This window comes from Solenopsis invicta, chromosome 3, assembly GCF_016802725.1.
Source record: "Solenopsis invicta isolate M01_SB chromosome 3, UNIL_Sinv_3.0, whole genome shotgun sequence".
Classification (NCBI taxonomy): Eukaryota; Metazoa; Arthropoda; class Insecta; order Hymenoptera; family Formicidae; genus Solenopsis; species Solenopsis invicta.
This window is the reverse complement of record NC_052666.1, coordinates 23301333-23316370: the sequence shown is the minus strand read 5'-3', so window position 1 is coordinate 23316370 and position 15038 is coordinate 23301333. Positions and strand designations below refer to the sequence as shown.

General features: G+C 32.6%; 2 protein-coding genes across 4 annotated transcripts in view; both read left to right on the top strand.

Annotated features, from left to right (window-relative positions):
- Nucleotides 1-3623, top strand: part of LOC105194265 (hypothetical protein) — a 34190-nt gene extending 30567 nt beyond the window's left edge. For all 3 annotated transcript variants that reach the window (XM_011159113.3, XM_011159114.3, XM_011159112.3), the window contains one exon: nt 126-3623. In XM_011159113.3, coding sequence (XP_011157415.1) covers nt 126-321 — 196 coding nt within the window. In that variant the 3' untranslated portion in view covers nt 322-3623. The remainder of the gene's footprint in view (nt 1-125) is intronic.
- Nucleotides 3624-5342: 1719 nt separating this feature from the next.
- LOC105194266 (ubiquitin-conjugating enzyme E2 Q2) lies at nt 5343-13974 on the top strand. Its single transcript, XM_011159115.3, has 6 exons — nt 5343-5673; nt 7158-7505; nt 7601-7760; nt 10993-11144; nt 11533-11830; nt 11904-13974. The coding sequence occupies exons 1-6, from the start codon at nt 5512-5514 to the stop codon at nt 11933-11935; spliced, it is 1152 nt and encodes a 383-aa protein (XP_011157417.1). The 5' UTR covers nt 5343-5511; the 3' UTR covers nt 11936-13974.
- Nucleotides 13975-15038: the final 1064 nt, after the last annotated feature.

The window sequence follows — 15038 nt, the reverse complement described above, 5'->3', positions numbered from 1 at the left end:
TTTTCTCTTTTTCTCTCAACATTGGACAGATAAAATATTTAATGATGAGCAAGAAATTCAGCTGAAAAGAAGAACAGACTCATAAAATATTTCATTTTTATGAAAAAAAACATAAAACTTTACAGACTACAAATGAAGATGTTAATGGAGGCAGGCAAATGTTCTTCATTAACGGAAGATCTGCCTTTAATCCAAGTTAGGAGTATAATGAAATATATGCCACAATTCAAGTATATGTTCAATAGAGGAGATATGGTCATGCCTTCCCCAGCTCATTCGTCTGAAGAGCACCCTGCCAAAAAGCGTCAACGTACCAGCTAGGATTGGCTACAGCCTTACTGGCCTACTTATGATTATTACCATTCGGCATTCTAAGTCGAGATTCTCATCATTTTTTTAGAACGCCTTTAAGAGAGATAGGCGTATCTAAATAAAAGATTATAATGTCGCGTATGATGCGTGATAAAATATACAATGACTGATGCTTCGAATATGAAGTGACACAGTGATGAGCTGTTTCTTTCTCCAAACTATATCGAAGGGGACGTGACTGTGTATATAAAATTGAAACGTATACATTTAAAATATGGTTGGCAATTCAGATCTGCTTTCTTCATGGAAAGATGTATTTTAATTGTTGGCTTTGATGTTACTTTCGTCTTCATTTTATGTCGATGCCCACTTTCTTTACATCTCGATAACAAACCACCGGATGTGCGTAATTAAGTGCGTAAGATGTGCTCTGTCTTGGTACTCATGTAATGGAATTGTATCTTCTGCGAAATCGTCATAGAAATGTTTTCGATATATCGTTATTGAGACAAAGCATCGCATGTCTTAGTTACGCATGTTCTTTGTCAAGACGTGAACGATAAAAAGCGGATAACGTCGACACAAAAATCGAGTTAAAAGTTGCATCTATTGATTTTATTTTCATTTTTGAAAGACCTATTATAATATAAAGACCGTTATATTGTTACAAGATAAAAGAATTCAAATAGCGGTTTTATTTTCAAATTAAATTTATCTTATCATTCCACACACATGTTCTTTCACTCTCTTCTCTTTCTCTCTCTCTCTCTCTCTTATGCGTGCGCGCATCATAACATTTTATTTCTACCTCTTTGCACAACAATGAATACTATTATTTTAGAATCGTTAATTCTTTATTATTCTTCACTATACTTCTCTATAATGTTTTCATTATACATTAGTATCTTGTGTGAATGAATATAAAAGAGTCCTTTTCTAAAGAAAATTCGGAGAAAGAAAAGGCTATGTTCCCATTTGTAAATGGGCATAACTGCTATGGAGTTATTCAGAATGAATAACCTATTTTGCATATTAAATGTATATCTATAAAAAAAGAACGAAAAATGGAAGTAAAGCTTCTTCAAGTTCCTAGCTATTACTAGTGCGTATCCCGATAACTAGCTACAAGCTAATTTAAAACACTTTCGTCTATTCGTTTATTGCGATAATTTTGCGTGACTTTTTATACCATTTTCATAAAACTTGTTAAAAAGCGTTAAGGTAATTTATTGAACAATTTTCGTTTCGTGTGTTTAAAAAGAAATATATTATGTGTACAGAGAGAATTGTGGCGGAAGTACGAATAAAAAATAACGGGGCGGAATAAATGCCTACTTAATGTAAAAAGATGACAGCGAGCAATATCTCGTGGACTACATCTGTAAGAGATATGAATATTATATAAGATCTGATACATTCACACAATTAACAAGAAAATAAAGCTGACGTCATTTTTGCGTTTTTCTTTTTTATAAATATAGTTATGATTAATATTCCACAATATTGCTGCTGTATCTTTCGGATATTCACTTAAACTGCTTGTTTTAAGCAGTGATTTTTTTTCTGAAATTTGTTACACGATGATACCTTAATTTAATAATTATAATAAGCATTCGTCGAAGACATGTATCTTGTGATGGGTTTAGGTGAAAATTTCTCGGATCGGATATGTGTAAAAAAGACTGCGTATAATATAAAGATAGAAAAGAATTCATAAAAGAGTACGACAAACAATATTTATTTGCGCTAAATGCGTTGTATGCATTGAGTGCAACAACCGATATGATGATCCTTAAAGATTGATCAACATTCTTAAAAAAAATGATATGATTCTGGTTAAAAATTAGTTTTATTCAAAGGGACAATTGTGCAATTGACTGTTGACGACTTTAATCCAGTTTAGGATTATATTAAATTTATGTGGATATTTGAAAACATGATTCGATAAAATTAATTTTGTTCAAGACAAAGGACAATTGTGCAATTGTAACTGTTTGACCCCCTTAACCCACTTCACAGATACACTTCACAGATAGTTAAATTTCTGTATACATGAAAAAATGTTCAACCTATGTAAAAAGCTGTTAAAATATTTATATGAATATAACGCAAAAAATGTGACAAAAAAGAGTGAACGGTGAAAAGAAATCTAGTTGATATTTGAAAAATCACGTTAAAATAGTCTTCCACTCGTGATTCATATAAATACGTCACTAATCAAATTTTGTTCAGTTCAATAAATTATTTCGAAGTATCGACATTTATATTTTGATGAATTGTCTTCGATAATTTGTATCATTTATTTCCATTTACAATAGCAAAATGCAGGACGCAATAGGAGGCCCTTCTTTCTAGGACAGCATATAAAATGCTATTTTATCTCTTCTTGATGTGGGACAGAAGATTAAAGACCGCCGCTATATACATATACATACTTTCGTCACTCACTGATTTTAGTGTAAGAAAGCTCTAAAAGAAGTGTACATGGCAAACAAGTGTATATAAAGAGATAATTATAACGACTGATTCACGTCGAACGTGAATCTTCCGCGTAAGACAGAAATCGTTTGGATATTCTGTCGTAGTGAACATAGTGTATTATTTATGAAACGATATTTTGTGGTATTACGATTTGGAAAACATCTTGCATTGCGCTATCGCAAGACTTTGGACTGGTATATTTTACTGTTATAATAAAGTGGTGCAAGAAAAATTGTAGAAGAAATCCGAAGATGGAAAAATGCCTGGCGGTTTCTTATTTAAATAAAAACATTTTTGAGAGCGGTGATATTTCATTTAATCGACGCTAACGTTATTTAATTTTGTTTTTATAATATTTCATATTATGTATTTCGACAAATCCATATTCAAGTGGATTTATCGCCCGGTATAACATGCGTCAGTTTTTGTTTTATATTTTTTGTTTTATGTTTTTACTTTATGTTTTTACTTTATTCGCGAGTAGTATTTGTTATAATTATATCGATTTTATGTTATGATTCTTTAGCAACAAAAATTGTGGAATTTTTTAAATTATTTCACTGAGAAGAGGAGACATACCGTTTTATTATTTCGTGTAAACCGCATACGCTATCTTATTTTTTTGAGATAAAAACACAAGAGATGGCTCCAGTCCAAGACATTTAGATTATAATATCATTTTTAATATGTTAGATTAGCACATTCATTTGTTAACGTTTGTTAAAACTGTGTATTATACTTATCACGCTATCATTTGTACATATAGCGTACATAGAGCGTAAGGAAATAGGACTACTAGATATTTCAAAATAAATTCATGATACAATCAATGAAACCCAGTTTTTTCGCGTCCTACATCCTTCGCATGCACGCGCATGTTTTATTATATATAAATTATATGTTGCAATATATAATTTAATATATTTACATATATACAAATATATTATATATATATATATATATATATATATATATATAATATATATATATATAATTTTTTTAAGCAAAAGCCATTTTTGAGCTTAAATCAATTCTTTGAGTTAAATAACATTTTGTTATTTTTAATTTACCTGTACATTGAAATTATTATTTTAACATAAAAACATTTGGTTAAAAACTACATCTAATCAATTCATTTCTATGTTTAAAATGCTTTAGTTTTTGAAATAATCAGTATTTATATTAACGTATATATGCATTTAGTAAATAATGAACTGAATTTGATTCTAATACATTTTCTTTAGTTAAATCTTTTAACTCCATCATTTCAGTTACAAAATAACAAATTGGGTACAATTCGACATCACGAATAGTATAGGTGCTAATTGCATAGGATGATCATATTTAGTTAAAAACGTTAATAAGCGCTTTTTTTCCAATTTTTAGAGTTGTTTCGCACACTTCTAGGTAGCAATGAAAAGATTAGGGAAGAGTCAACATATTACTAAAAGTTTTTAAATTTTGTAAATCTATTATTGTACAATTATTATTTGTAAATTTATAAATTATCAATTGCAAAATTTAAAACCGATCGAACATCACAGACGTGCGCTTTGCATGCGTTGTTTAGCTTTTTACTTTTGTAAAACTGCATTAAGAATCTTCTATTAATGCACATTTGTATGTATGTACAAATTGATAATTTGCTAACTTTGTGATGACAGCCACTCATAAAGTTAATTGGCGCAGTAAGAGAACTAATTAGCATCGCGGAAAAGCGACAATTGGCAATGTCTAAAAACATGTAAAGGAGATAATCGTGTTTTTAGAAGTTGAATAAACTTATAATCTACTCAAACTTAAAAAATATATGTATTGACTTTACATGTTTTTTTTAGAAAACGGTATGTTTTATTTTTTTGTATTAAACAATTATTAAATTATTAAAATATATCGGAAAGCAGGCACAAATTAGACTTCAACATGTCAAATTAAAAATAGGATTGTCTTTAACCCAAGTTTTTATTTATAAATTTCTAAAATTATTTTAATTTATTATATAATTTTAATTAATTTTTAATTATTTTAATTAAAAAATTAATATGAAATATATTTTACAGAAATCATAATTTTTAGAAAATGGACAATAAGAAAAACAAAATAATATGATCAATTTTAAGTTTTGCAGTTGGTTATTCTTAAATTTAATCGGTCGATGGATCAGTCGATTAAATTAATTGGAATTAGTGAAAGAGGCCTTTGAGATACGTTACAGGTGCGAAAACAAGCAGTTTTTGTAAAAGAATTCGCGGTTTCAAATCCGCGCTCGCGTGCGCATGGATTCGTAACTTTAGGGGATCGATCACAGAATTACACACTTTGGTAAAAATTACGAAAGTGAGTGAATTTATTAAAATATATGTAAATAATTTTATTGATCGATATCTGATAAACTTGGTCACTTTCGTAATTTTCGTTTTCATTATTTGATTCATAATCGACCCTCCGCCGCCGCATTCACGTCGGAAGTACGTCATCGTGGATTATTTCGTCAGGCAGCCGCGAGATAGCGCACCGTCGGCCGCGAAATATAACGAGCTCGTGCGAGATCAGCCGAAGCGGCTAGTCGCGGTCGCCATTTTGTCGGGTAGTCATCGGGATCATCTTGTCTCTGTCATCACGGTTATTTCGTCCGTATCTCGTTCGGACGGGGTAAAAAGCCGCCTGTGCCCGCCGTGTGTACGCGCCGTTCCGCACCGCCCGTACGTCGCACCGCAAATGGCTTGTCTGAACACCCTCAAGCAGGAAATCAAAACGCTCGAATCCGTCTTCCCCAAGAGCCATGAGAGGTTTCAGATAATGTCTGCGAGCGTGGACGAGCTCAGTTGCAGATTCGTCGGTAAAAATGGGAAGAAGTACGAAATACACGCCAATATCACAGTAAGTGCAACACAGGCGCGCACGCGGGGGGGACGGTCGCACGCCGTGCGCCGCTCTCGGATGGCCCGTTCCGGATCCGTGTGTGAGTGAATGAGTGCGTGAGTGAGTGCTATACGTTCGTACGCACGTACGGTTCATCCGCTGGCACTGCTTCGTTTCGTTTATCTGGCTACTCGTACCCAGGCGCCCGTCGAACGAGTTTCTGACGGGCGGAGACAAAGGAGCGACGGACCGAGCACTTGACGTTGTTTGCTGCCATTCGGGACGGGATCCTCGCGGATCGCCCACTTGTCCGTATACATCTTCCCTCGCTCGATCGTCTCATCGTCTCTCGAGATCGATTTTTTTTCCCTCGCTTTTTCTCCGTCGGCGATTTGAGGGCTCGATACCTGGTCCATGCGCGCAGGGAGTACCTGCCGTTCCGGGATCTCGCGCGCGCGCGGGCATTGTTGCTTTTTTTTTTTTTGTATACCAACGTGTCAGAGACAAAGGTGTAGGAAAGACGAGGACAAAGAAGACCCGTCTGCGAATCTCGCGTCTGACGATGTTTCGAGCACTGCGCTCGATCCCGCATCTTGGGAACGCAATTTAATCGGTGGCGCGAGTCGATTTTTTCTTACTCTCCCGCAAGCAGAGCGGTCTGTACATGTGTGCGTGCGCGCGCGCGCACGCGCGCAATGTCAGCACGAGGGACGTCGCAATCGAGCGCGATCCTTTTACACAACGTGTATTGCCGCTACGTATGATTACAACGTGGATATTTTATCGTTGCCGATTACGCAACGGATGTCGAGATATTTGAGTTTTTTTTGTTGTGTTTCACGTGCGTATTTAAATGGACGTATGACGTGCTTGGGTTTCTTTTTAATTTTTTTTAGAAGTTACCGAGATGTGTTTGTCGACGTGCGAACGTAATTTGTATGGAAAAATTTTGAAGTTTGCTGATGCAATCAACATTGCATTTCAAATTTAATTTTTAAGTTTTTTGTTAGTGCCAGATGGTCATATTATATATTCTTGTTAGGGAACGAGAACCAAATTAACGAAACGGAACTTCTTTTACCAAGACAATATGATGTCCAAAATTGGGACATGAGACGTTTAAAGACATCTTTGAGACTTTTGCAAAGATGTCTAATAAAACGTCTTTTAGATGTCCCATGAGATCGATATCTCATGTGTCATATGACAAAGTTTTTCAAGTCTGTTGATTGACTGTAGGATAGTAAGAGATTCTCAGATCTTTCTGTTCTGTAGCCAGTCAACCAGCATGAAAAGTCTTGTTGTACGACACATTGGCCTAATGTCCACTTCTACCAATGTAATTTAAACTGAAATTTATATGAAATTTTTTCAAGAAGATTTTATATTCTTGTTTATATATGAAACAATGAGTTGTTGATTTAGTACTAATGTTTTCTCTATATATACAAATTATTGTTTATTACAGTGTAAAATTGCATTCAATGTTGATGTTTACGCAGGAAACCTATCCTTCAACGCCGCCCGTCTGGTTTGCCGAATCCGAGGAGACTAGTGTTACAAACGCTGTACAAATTTTAAGTAACACAACAGGCCGCGATAACCATGTAATCAATCAAGTTGGCATCCTGTTGAAAGAGTTATGCAGACTACACTCGTTACCGGAACCGCCGGACGTCGAGAGGCTGAGGACTGCCTTAGATCCTTTGCGTTTAGGTGGATCGAACGAAGCCGTGGCGCAAAGGATGGACGCCGAAGACCTAGACGATATCGACGAGGACGAAGAGAGCGAGACTGAAGAGGACCTTCATCTAGATATGGACGAGGGAGATGCTAATTCTAAGAATAAGGTAAAGAGAGATGAGCCTACAATCAGTTTACTGCCAATTTAATTGCTGTTACCATTAATCTCCGTTATTGATTTTTTAATATTTACGTGATACAGACCGAAGAAATGGATTTGGAACATCTCGCGACATTGGAAAGGTTGAGACAAAACCAGAGACAAGATTATTTAAAAGGATCTGTTTGTGGAAGTGTACAAGCCACCGATAGACTCATGAAAGAACTGCGTGATATATATCGAAGCGACAGCTTTAAAAAGGGTATGTTATTTTTAAAGTTTTGGAACTAAGATCAAAAAGCCAAATCTTAATAACTATTATATATATGTTTTATGTAAATGCAGTGTTTTTCAATTTTTTTAACAAATTTCTGGAGTTTATTTCCATTCTTTCCATTATCAAAAAATCATGCAAGCTTATGTATTTATAAAAATTGAAAGAAAAATTTAAAAAATTATGAAAATATTAGATTTAATAACATTTTGAACTGACAAAATTTGATCAATATTAAGTCACAGTTCACAAGAAATATTTGAGCCCATCCTTTATCTATTGAATGCAGACAATTTTGAGTCGCTCTTGCAGGATTGCCAATTTGGTGGATTTTCTTATTTTTATTAAAGACATTTAGGAATGCTCTAGAGAGGGTAGTGCTATGAATTGAAATGTTTATTAAGATATTTTTACGTCAAAACATTTAAAAATTTTACCTGAGACAAGTTTAGATTTTTATTTTATTGGAAAGAAATAGTCTATAGTGAAGATATGTGGATCAATTCTTTTAATAAATTTAAAATTAGAGTAATTTAAAATGGCATGGAATTAGTTTATAATTAAAATTTTGATTTGTTGAATGAGAATTTTTAAAGAGGAATGTTGGAAAAGTTTTCGAGATAAAATAATTTTTAAAATAATGGAAAACGATCTTTATTTAATTGAAGACATTGGTTGATTTGAAATCCGATCCGTTTAATTTTAACACGTTGATCACCTTTATGAAGCATAAATCATTTTAATTGTTAAGAAGCTGTCATCACGCTATTGTCAGCGATAGTTGAAGAATTGAAACCGTCGCTAACAATAGCATGGCGACAAACTCAGTTCTTCGATTATCGCTGACAATAGTGTGGCGACAGTTTCTTAAATGTCGCTGATAATAGCATCGCATTTAACTTTATCTTTATTTGATTGTTTCTGAAAGTTTTAGTCTATAAAACTTGATTTTTTACTAAAATTGTGACTAGTTGACTTTCTTTTTGACATTCTGACCGCGATCCTAAATTTTTTATCTCTTATAAGTAAAGTGGCAAAATCTCTGCAAGTTTCTTACCATTTTCACTTACATGTCTCATTTTAAAAGTAAAAGGGGGAAGATTCTTATCCATATGAAATCAAATCTGTAATCAATATTAAATCAATAATATGATTCCAAGTCGATTTGACACCGCTATTATTGCTGAACAAGCTAACACTCGGCTTGATTTTAATTTCAGCTTGATTCACTACCACTATTAGATTACTTTTACTGACTGGATTTTTTTGAAAAGAAAAATATTGCCTAATTATTTAAACTATTAAAATTGTTTTCTTGTGACAATAGTAAGAATTCTTAATAACAAGCAAAAAGAAAAAGAAATTTGAACTTTAAGAGAAAATCCACCAAATTGGTAACACTAATCTCTTGCATATTTAATTACAATTGAAAATAAAGAGAGCATTAATTTATTTTTGATGTATGTGAAATTATTTACAATTATCTGTGGGCTTTTAAAAGAATGCGGTAATCTATAATCATTATTTGCCATAGATGTAACGGCCTGTATTTAGAACGCAGAAAGGGGGTAGCGCACGTTTTTTCGTCATTCTATCTTTATCCTTTATTATATGTAATACAAGGATAAAATGACAAAAAAGCGTACATCTTTAAAAGTACCATATGAATACGGGCTAATAAGAATAAGCCGAGCGTGTGTAAAGTCGGTATTCAAACTCGATTCTTATTAAAACCGTTTTAAATACTATTTAAAGATGTCCTCAACCAATCATAGGCCGCTATTTATAGTCGATTCTTATTTCAAGATCGTTTTAAGTAACGTCTTAAGATGCTAATACGGCTCTCTGATTGGTTGATGACATCTTAAGGTGATACTTAAGATGATCTTAAATATAAGAATCAACTATGAATACCGGTGGTCATAGATCCGTATTAGCATCTCAAGACATTACGATGGTTTTAAAATAAACTTTGATTATATATACTGGCTTCAGTATTGAAGGAAAAACATGGGCAGTATTTTTCTCTCCATTTTCTTTCTTTTTTTGCTGTATTTTTTTCTCTGATTCACTCAATTGTCTCTTCTTTCTTTTATTGTTAAAGTGGGTTCCGTTTCACGCATAATGCGCACAATGCATTGTTTATCCTTGTTTAATATTTAATGAAAAATAAGGATAAGTGACATCATGCGCATTATGCGTAAAACGGCACGCACCCTTTAAGGCACCTGAACAGTCGGTTGAGAATTTCGTGTAACATCGCGAAAAAAATTAGAACTAATAGGCGTGAAAAGTGTTAACGATGAAATTTTATCTTGTATGTCATTTTGTTATTATGTGCTTTATTGCAAAAATATGACTTATCTCGTATTTATTCGTAAAAATAAGTCGCAAGTTATCTTCGAAATTTATTTTAAAAATATATTTTTCATTCCTTTCAATAGCTGTGTTTTCCTGTCTAAGCCTCTACTTTGTACACGCTTTTCTTAACAATAGTTGTCGGTATCGTTGCACAGCTTTTTGCCATAAAATATCTACACAAGGACACCGACTATTATTAAGAACAAAAAGATGTACAGAATAGGGATCCTGAATAGACTTCACTTTATGTGCTTTTTATGCTTTATTGACAGTGAGATGGGAAAAGGAAAAGGAGGTCCATTTTTACAAGTGTTTTAAAGCTCTCATTATTTTGTTTTATCCAAATTCTCTTTATTTACAAATAACACGCAAGACACTTTAACGTGTTATTTCTTGCTTATGACGTTACGATTTCAATATGATTGCGGGGACTACTTAGCCTTAAGGCAGCCTTTCATTTCTATCTTTGGAAGAGAGATAAAAGATTCTGATTGATTGATTCTCTTATGCATTATGCGTTATGCAAGAGTCTGTGCTTTAGTCTTTAACTATCTTTCATTTCTTTGTAATCTTTAGATTTCGTGTTTTACTCTCATATTTATCTTTTTTATGTTTATGTTACTTGCATTTAGTCGGAGTATTGTAAACATTTTTTGTGACTTAATATTAATCAGATTTTTTATCAGTAACAAATTTCATTACTGAATCTAATTTTTTAAAGATAACTCATTCCGCTTGCTGACATAAATTTATGTAAGCTTTTTTATTGTGATGTGAAGAAAAGAATTACTTTAAAAATTTATCGCGATATTGTATGTATATTTGATTAAACTTATTATACACATTTAATTTTTTTCAGGAATGTATAGCATAGAACTAGTAAATGACAGTTTGTATGAATGGAATATCAGATTAATGTGCGTAGATCCTGATTCACCACTTCATAGCGATCTCATTCTTTTGAAAGAGAAAGAGGGTAAAGACAGTATTCTTCTTAATATGCTTTTCAAGGTAAGTTTATTTGATCTTTTACAAATCTTATTTGTAAAAGATCAAAGATTGATATCACCATTTTTGATTAGCTTGATCGGTCAATTAAATTAAGAATATTTAACTGCAAAACTTAAAATTGTTTATATTATTTTTTTATTTTCTGCTAATTATAATTTATGTAAAATATACTTTAAATTAATAATTAATAATTTTTTAATTAAAATAATTAGGAATTAATTTTAAGTTTTGTAGTTGGCTATTATTAAATTTAATCAGCTGATCAAGTTAATCGGAGATGGTCTTAAATTTGAAACTTAATATTCGAATAAGATGTACTAATTTTGCATTTTTTTTTAGCAATTTTAACAACATCTTTTAAATATTCTAAATTTTTATTATATCATAGGAAACCTATCCATTTGAACCTCCATTTGTAAGAGTTGTACATCCTATTATATCTGGTGGATATGTTCTTGTGGGAGGTGCTATTTGCATGGAGCTTCTCACAAAACAAGGATGGAGTTCGGCGTATACAGTAGAAGCTGTTATAATGCAGATTTCAGCGACGTTAGTGAAGGGGAAAGCGCGTATACAGTTCCAAGGATCAGGCGGTGCCGGAAAAGTGTGTGGTGGACAAGGCCAATACAGTTTGGCGCGTGCCCAACAGTCATTCAAATCTCTTGTACAAATACATGAAAAGAATGGTGAGAATTTATTTGTTTTAATGCCGCGTTATTTGTTATATTGTTTGAAAAAATGTTTTACGTTTTTTGACAGGTTGGTTTACACCCCCGAAGGAGGATGGCTAATGAACACCAATCGCGGAAAAGTACCGAAAATATGATACATGCTTACAGCTGAGACTTTAATTCGGTGTGTGCCCAACAACAAGTAATTGTTATGATAATGATTTGATACACAAACACAACAGTAACTAGGTAACTTAAGATATTGAATTAATCTAACATATAATTCCTTTCATGGCTAAAAAGCTGCCGTACATCTTGGTTACGTATCCATTTTTTTCGGTCATTAGTAGTTAGATCGTGAGAGAATTGTATCGATAAATGTAAGGTAATCATCTTGCTTGAAATTGATTTTTACTTTTATGTTTCAAGAATCCCAGTTGTTACTATATTGCAATATAGTAATTTTATGTACTCTTTAAAGATACACATGTTGTACGTGCGAAACAGTATGATTATTCTGGAAAGTGCGTTTGCGCAATCGTGCTTCCTGTCTTAGCGGGAGGAAATTATGATCAACGTTTTATATTAATATAATATTTGGCAAATTTTTAAGTTTTTCTTGTTTTATTCTTGCATCACTCTTTATTTACTACATAACAACAGTTATGCTCGATGCATTTCAATGACAAGGCTAGATTTCTTTGTTAGTATGCCGTAAACAAGTAAAAGTAATGGTAGTGAAAATGCATCTCTTGAAGAAACATGTATATCACACTTCTATTCTCGAAATCTTTTATCAATTTAGATGTCTCATAAGTGATATCTAAATTCTATGAGCGCACAAGCAAAACATTTTTTTAAAAGAAATTGTGCGGAAAAAATGGCTAAATAGAAAATATAAAAATATAGCTTTATATATCTCTACAGAGAGACTCTAAAGAATACAATCATAGAAGTTAACAAAAGTCTCTGCAAGCTTTTCAGACTTGCAATTGGGTATGTTTTGTAAAACTAATTTTGTCTATATCCAATATTAATCAAGTCAGATTTTTTACACGAGAAGCGATATTTTTTTACATTCGGCGGATAGTATATTTCGTAGCGTTATTGGATTAGACGAAATGTAGATCTTACAATGCCTGTATTGTATACAAAGCGGTAATTAATGTGGATGTTTATCTTTTTGCATAGAACGTAAGAGTGAATCAGAATATATAGATGCCGTAGCAGCACACAAGTAAATATTACAAAAGTTCTATTCTGTATAATAATTCACTTCATATTAAATGTATACTATCTGAAGGAATATTCGTTTTTCAAATTTGCTTATAGAAGGACAGAGTTTTCATGTTTGTTTAGTTCACTTGTAAAGTGAATTGCATATATCGTAATTAAAGTCTTTATAATCTTTGTTCGAGGCATGTTTTTTTAACTGAACTTCTTGTGGTTTATCTTTCCTCCTTTTTATTTCCATTGGAGAGAAAAAGAGAAAAGGCGAACTATCTAAAAATGTAATCGAGATTGTTTGCATAGCCTTCTACAACATATATATGTGGTGTGTAATATTCAATCGAATATAGGAATTGTATAGATGTACATAATTCAAGTATTCTCTAGAGTCTTTGTCGGAGGGCATAAATGCAGTAGAAGCTTAAAAGTTTTGATTGTGCGTCTCATCTACAAATTTATTCTAAAATCTATTCTTTATTATTTTCTCTATGACGCAACCTATAAGGTATAAAATCATATATTGTATAATGCAAGATATAATTTTTTTTTAAGTCAGAGATGCGTAAGCTAAACATTATTCATACGAAATTCTTATGTGCAAATTTGTTTTTGAAGAATTACGAGTTCCATGCAAATGTTAGAGTTTCTAACGATCGCAATAGGAAATTTCATCGCGGGAATTTTATGCATTCGATAATAATAGACTACTGTTTATATAAATAGTAAATGGCCAAAATGTGTATACTTCTAAAACGAATTTGTTCATTAGAATTAATTTTGCAATATTGTAACATTTGCAACTTTAGTGGATCTAATTTTTGTTATCAATTTGTCTATAAAAAATATTCCTTTTCATAAAAATTTTATATTAACACATTTTTGTAATACGGCATTGAAATTAAGTTACTAAAATTAAATGTAAAAAATTACAGACGTTAATTGATAATACTCTCCGGATTTGTATTGCACTTCGAGGCATTTACGCGGTTTGTTTCGTACATACATACATACATACATACATACATACATACATGCATACATACATACATACATACATACATACATACATACATGCATACATACATGCATACATACATGCATACATACATACATACATACATACATACATACATACATACATACATACATACATACATACATACATACATACATACATACATACATACATACATACATACATACATACATACATACATACATACATACATACATACATCATTACATACATACATCATTACATACATATATCATTACATAGATACACACGTCCTGATTCATATACATGCATGTACACTTACATATATACACGCGTATGCATTCTGTTCCTTATGCTTCATCTTCCTACGTAATCTTGAATGCATAGTTTCTGCGACTATCATATTCATTTGCAAACATGTCCAGCATAAACATTTATAAATTACGAGTAGTCATATTACTTTCATGTAAGAATCAAGGAAATTTGTCATTTTTGTTGTAAATATATCGTCAATTGAAACAACTAATTATAACGGTTTAACTGTTATACTTCAGGGATTTTTATTTCACAGGTATCATTACTTTTATAATGTTACGTTAGAGTACGTGTCTGCGCGTAATTATCGTGTTCGCTTTTGTTAGAATGAATGGATATACCTGAACGCCTATTAATCGTATGGAGATGGAGCAGTACATATGTTATTGGCAATAACGCATGTACAATGTATCAGTACACATGATTATCGGTATAACTGGATCGAGTAGCGTGGATCACTAGTTTCGTTCGCGGTACAGTTTAAACTCGTTTGTGAGCAAATCATATGAGCAGTATCGTCATATAAATAATAGACTCTTAAGTATAAGTGTGCGATCATCGAGCTCGCTGTCAACGGGTGCCAACGATTTGTACAGCCGCCACACCCGTTCGGCATCGAGTACTGGTTGTTCGACGTCGTTAAACGTTACGTTCTTTGCCAAAACTTCGTGTCGTCTGTTA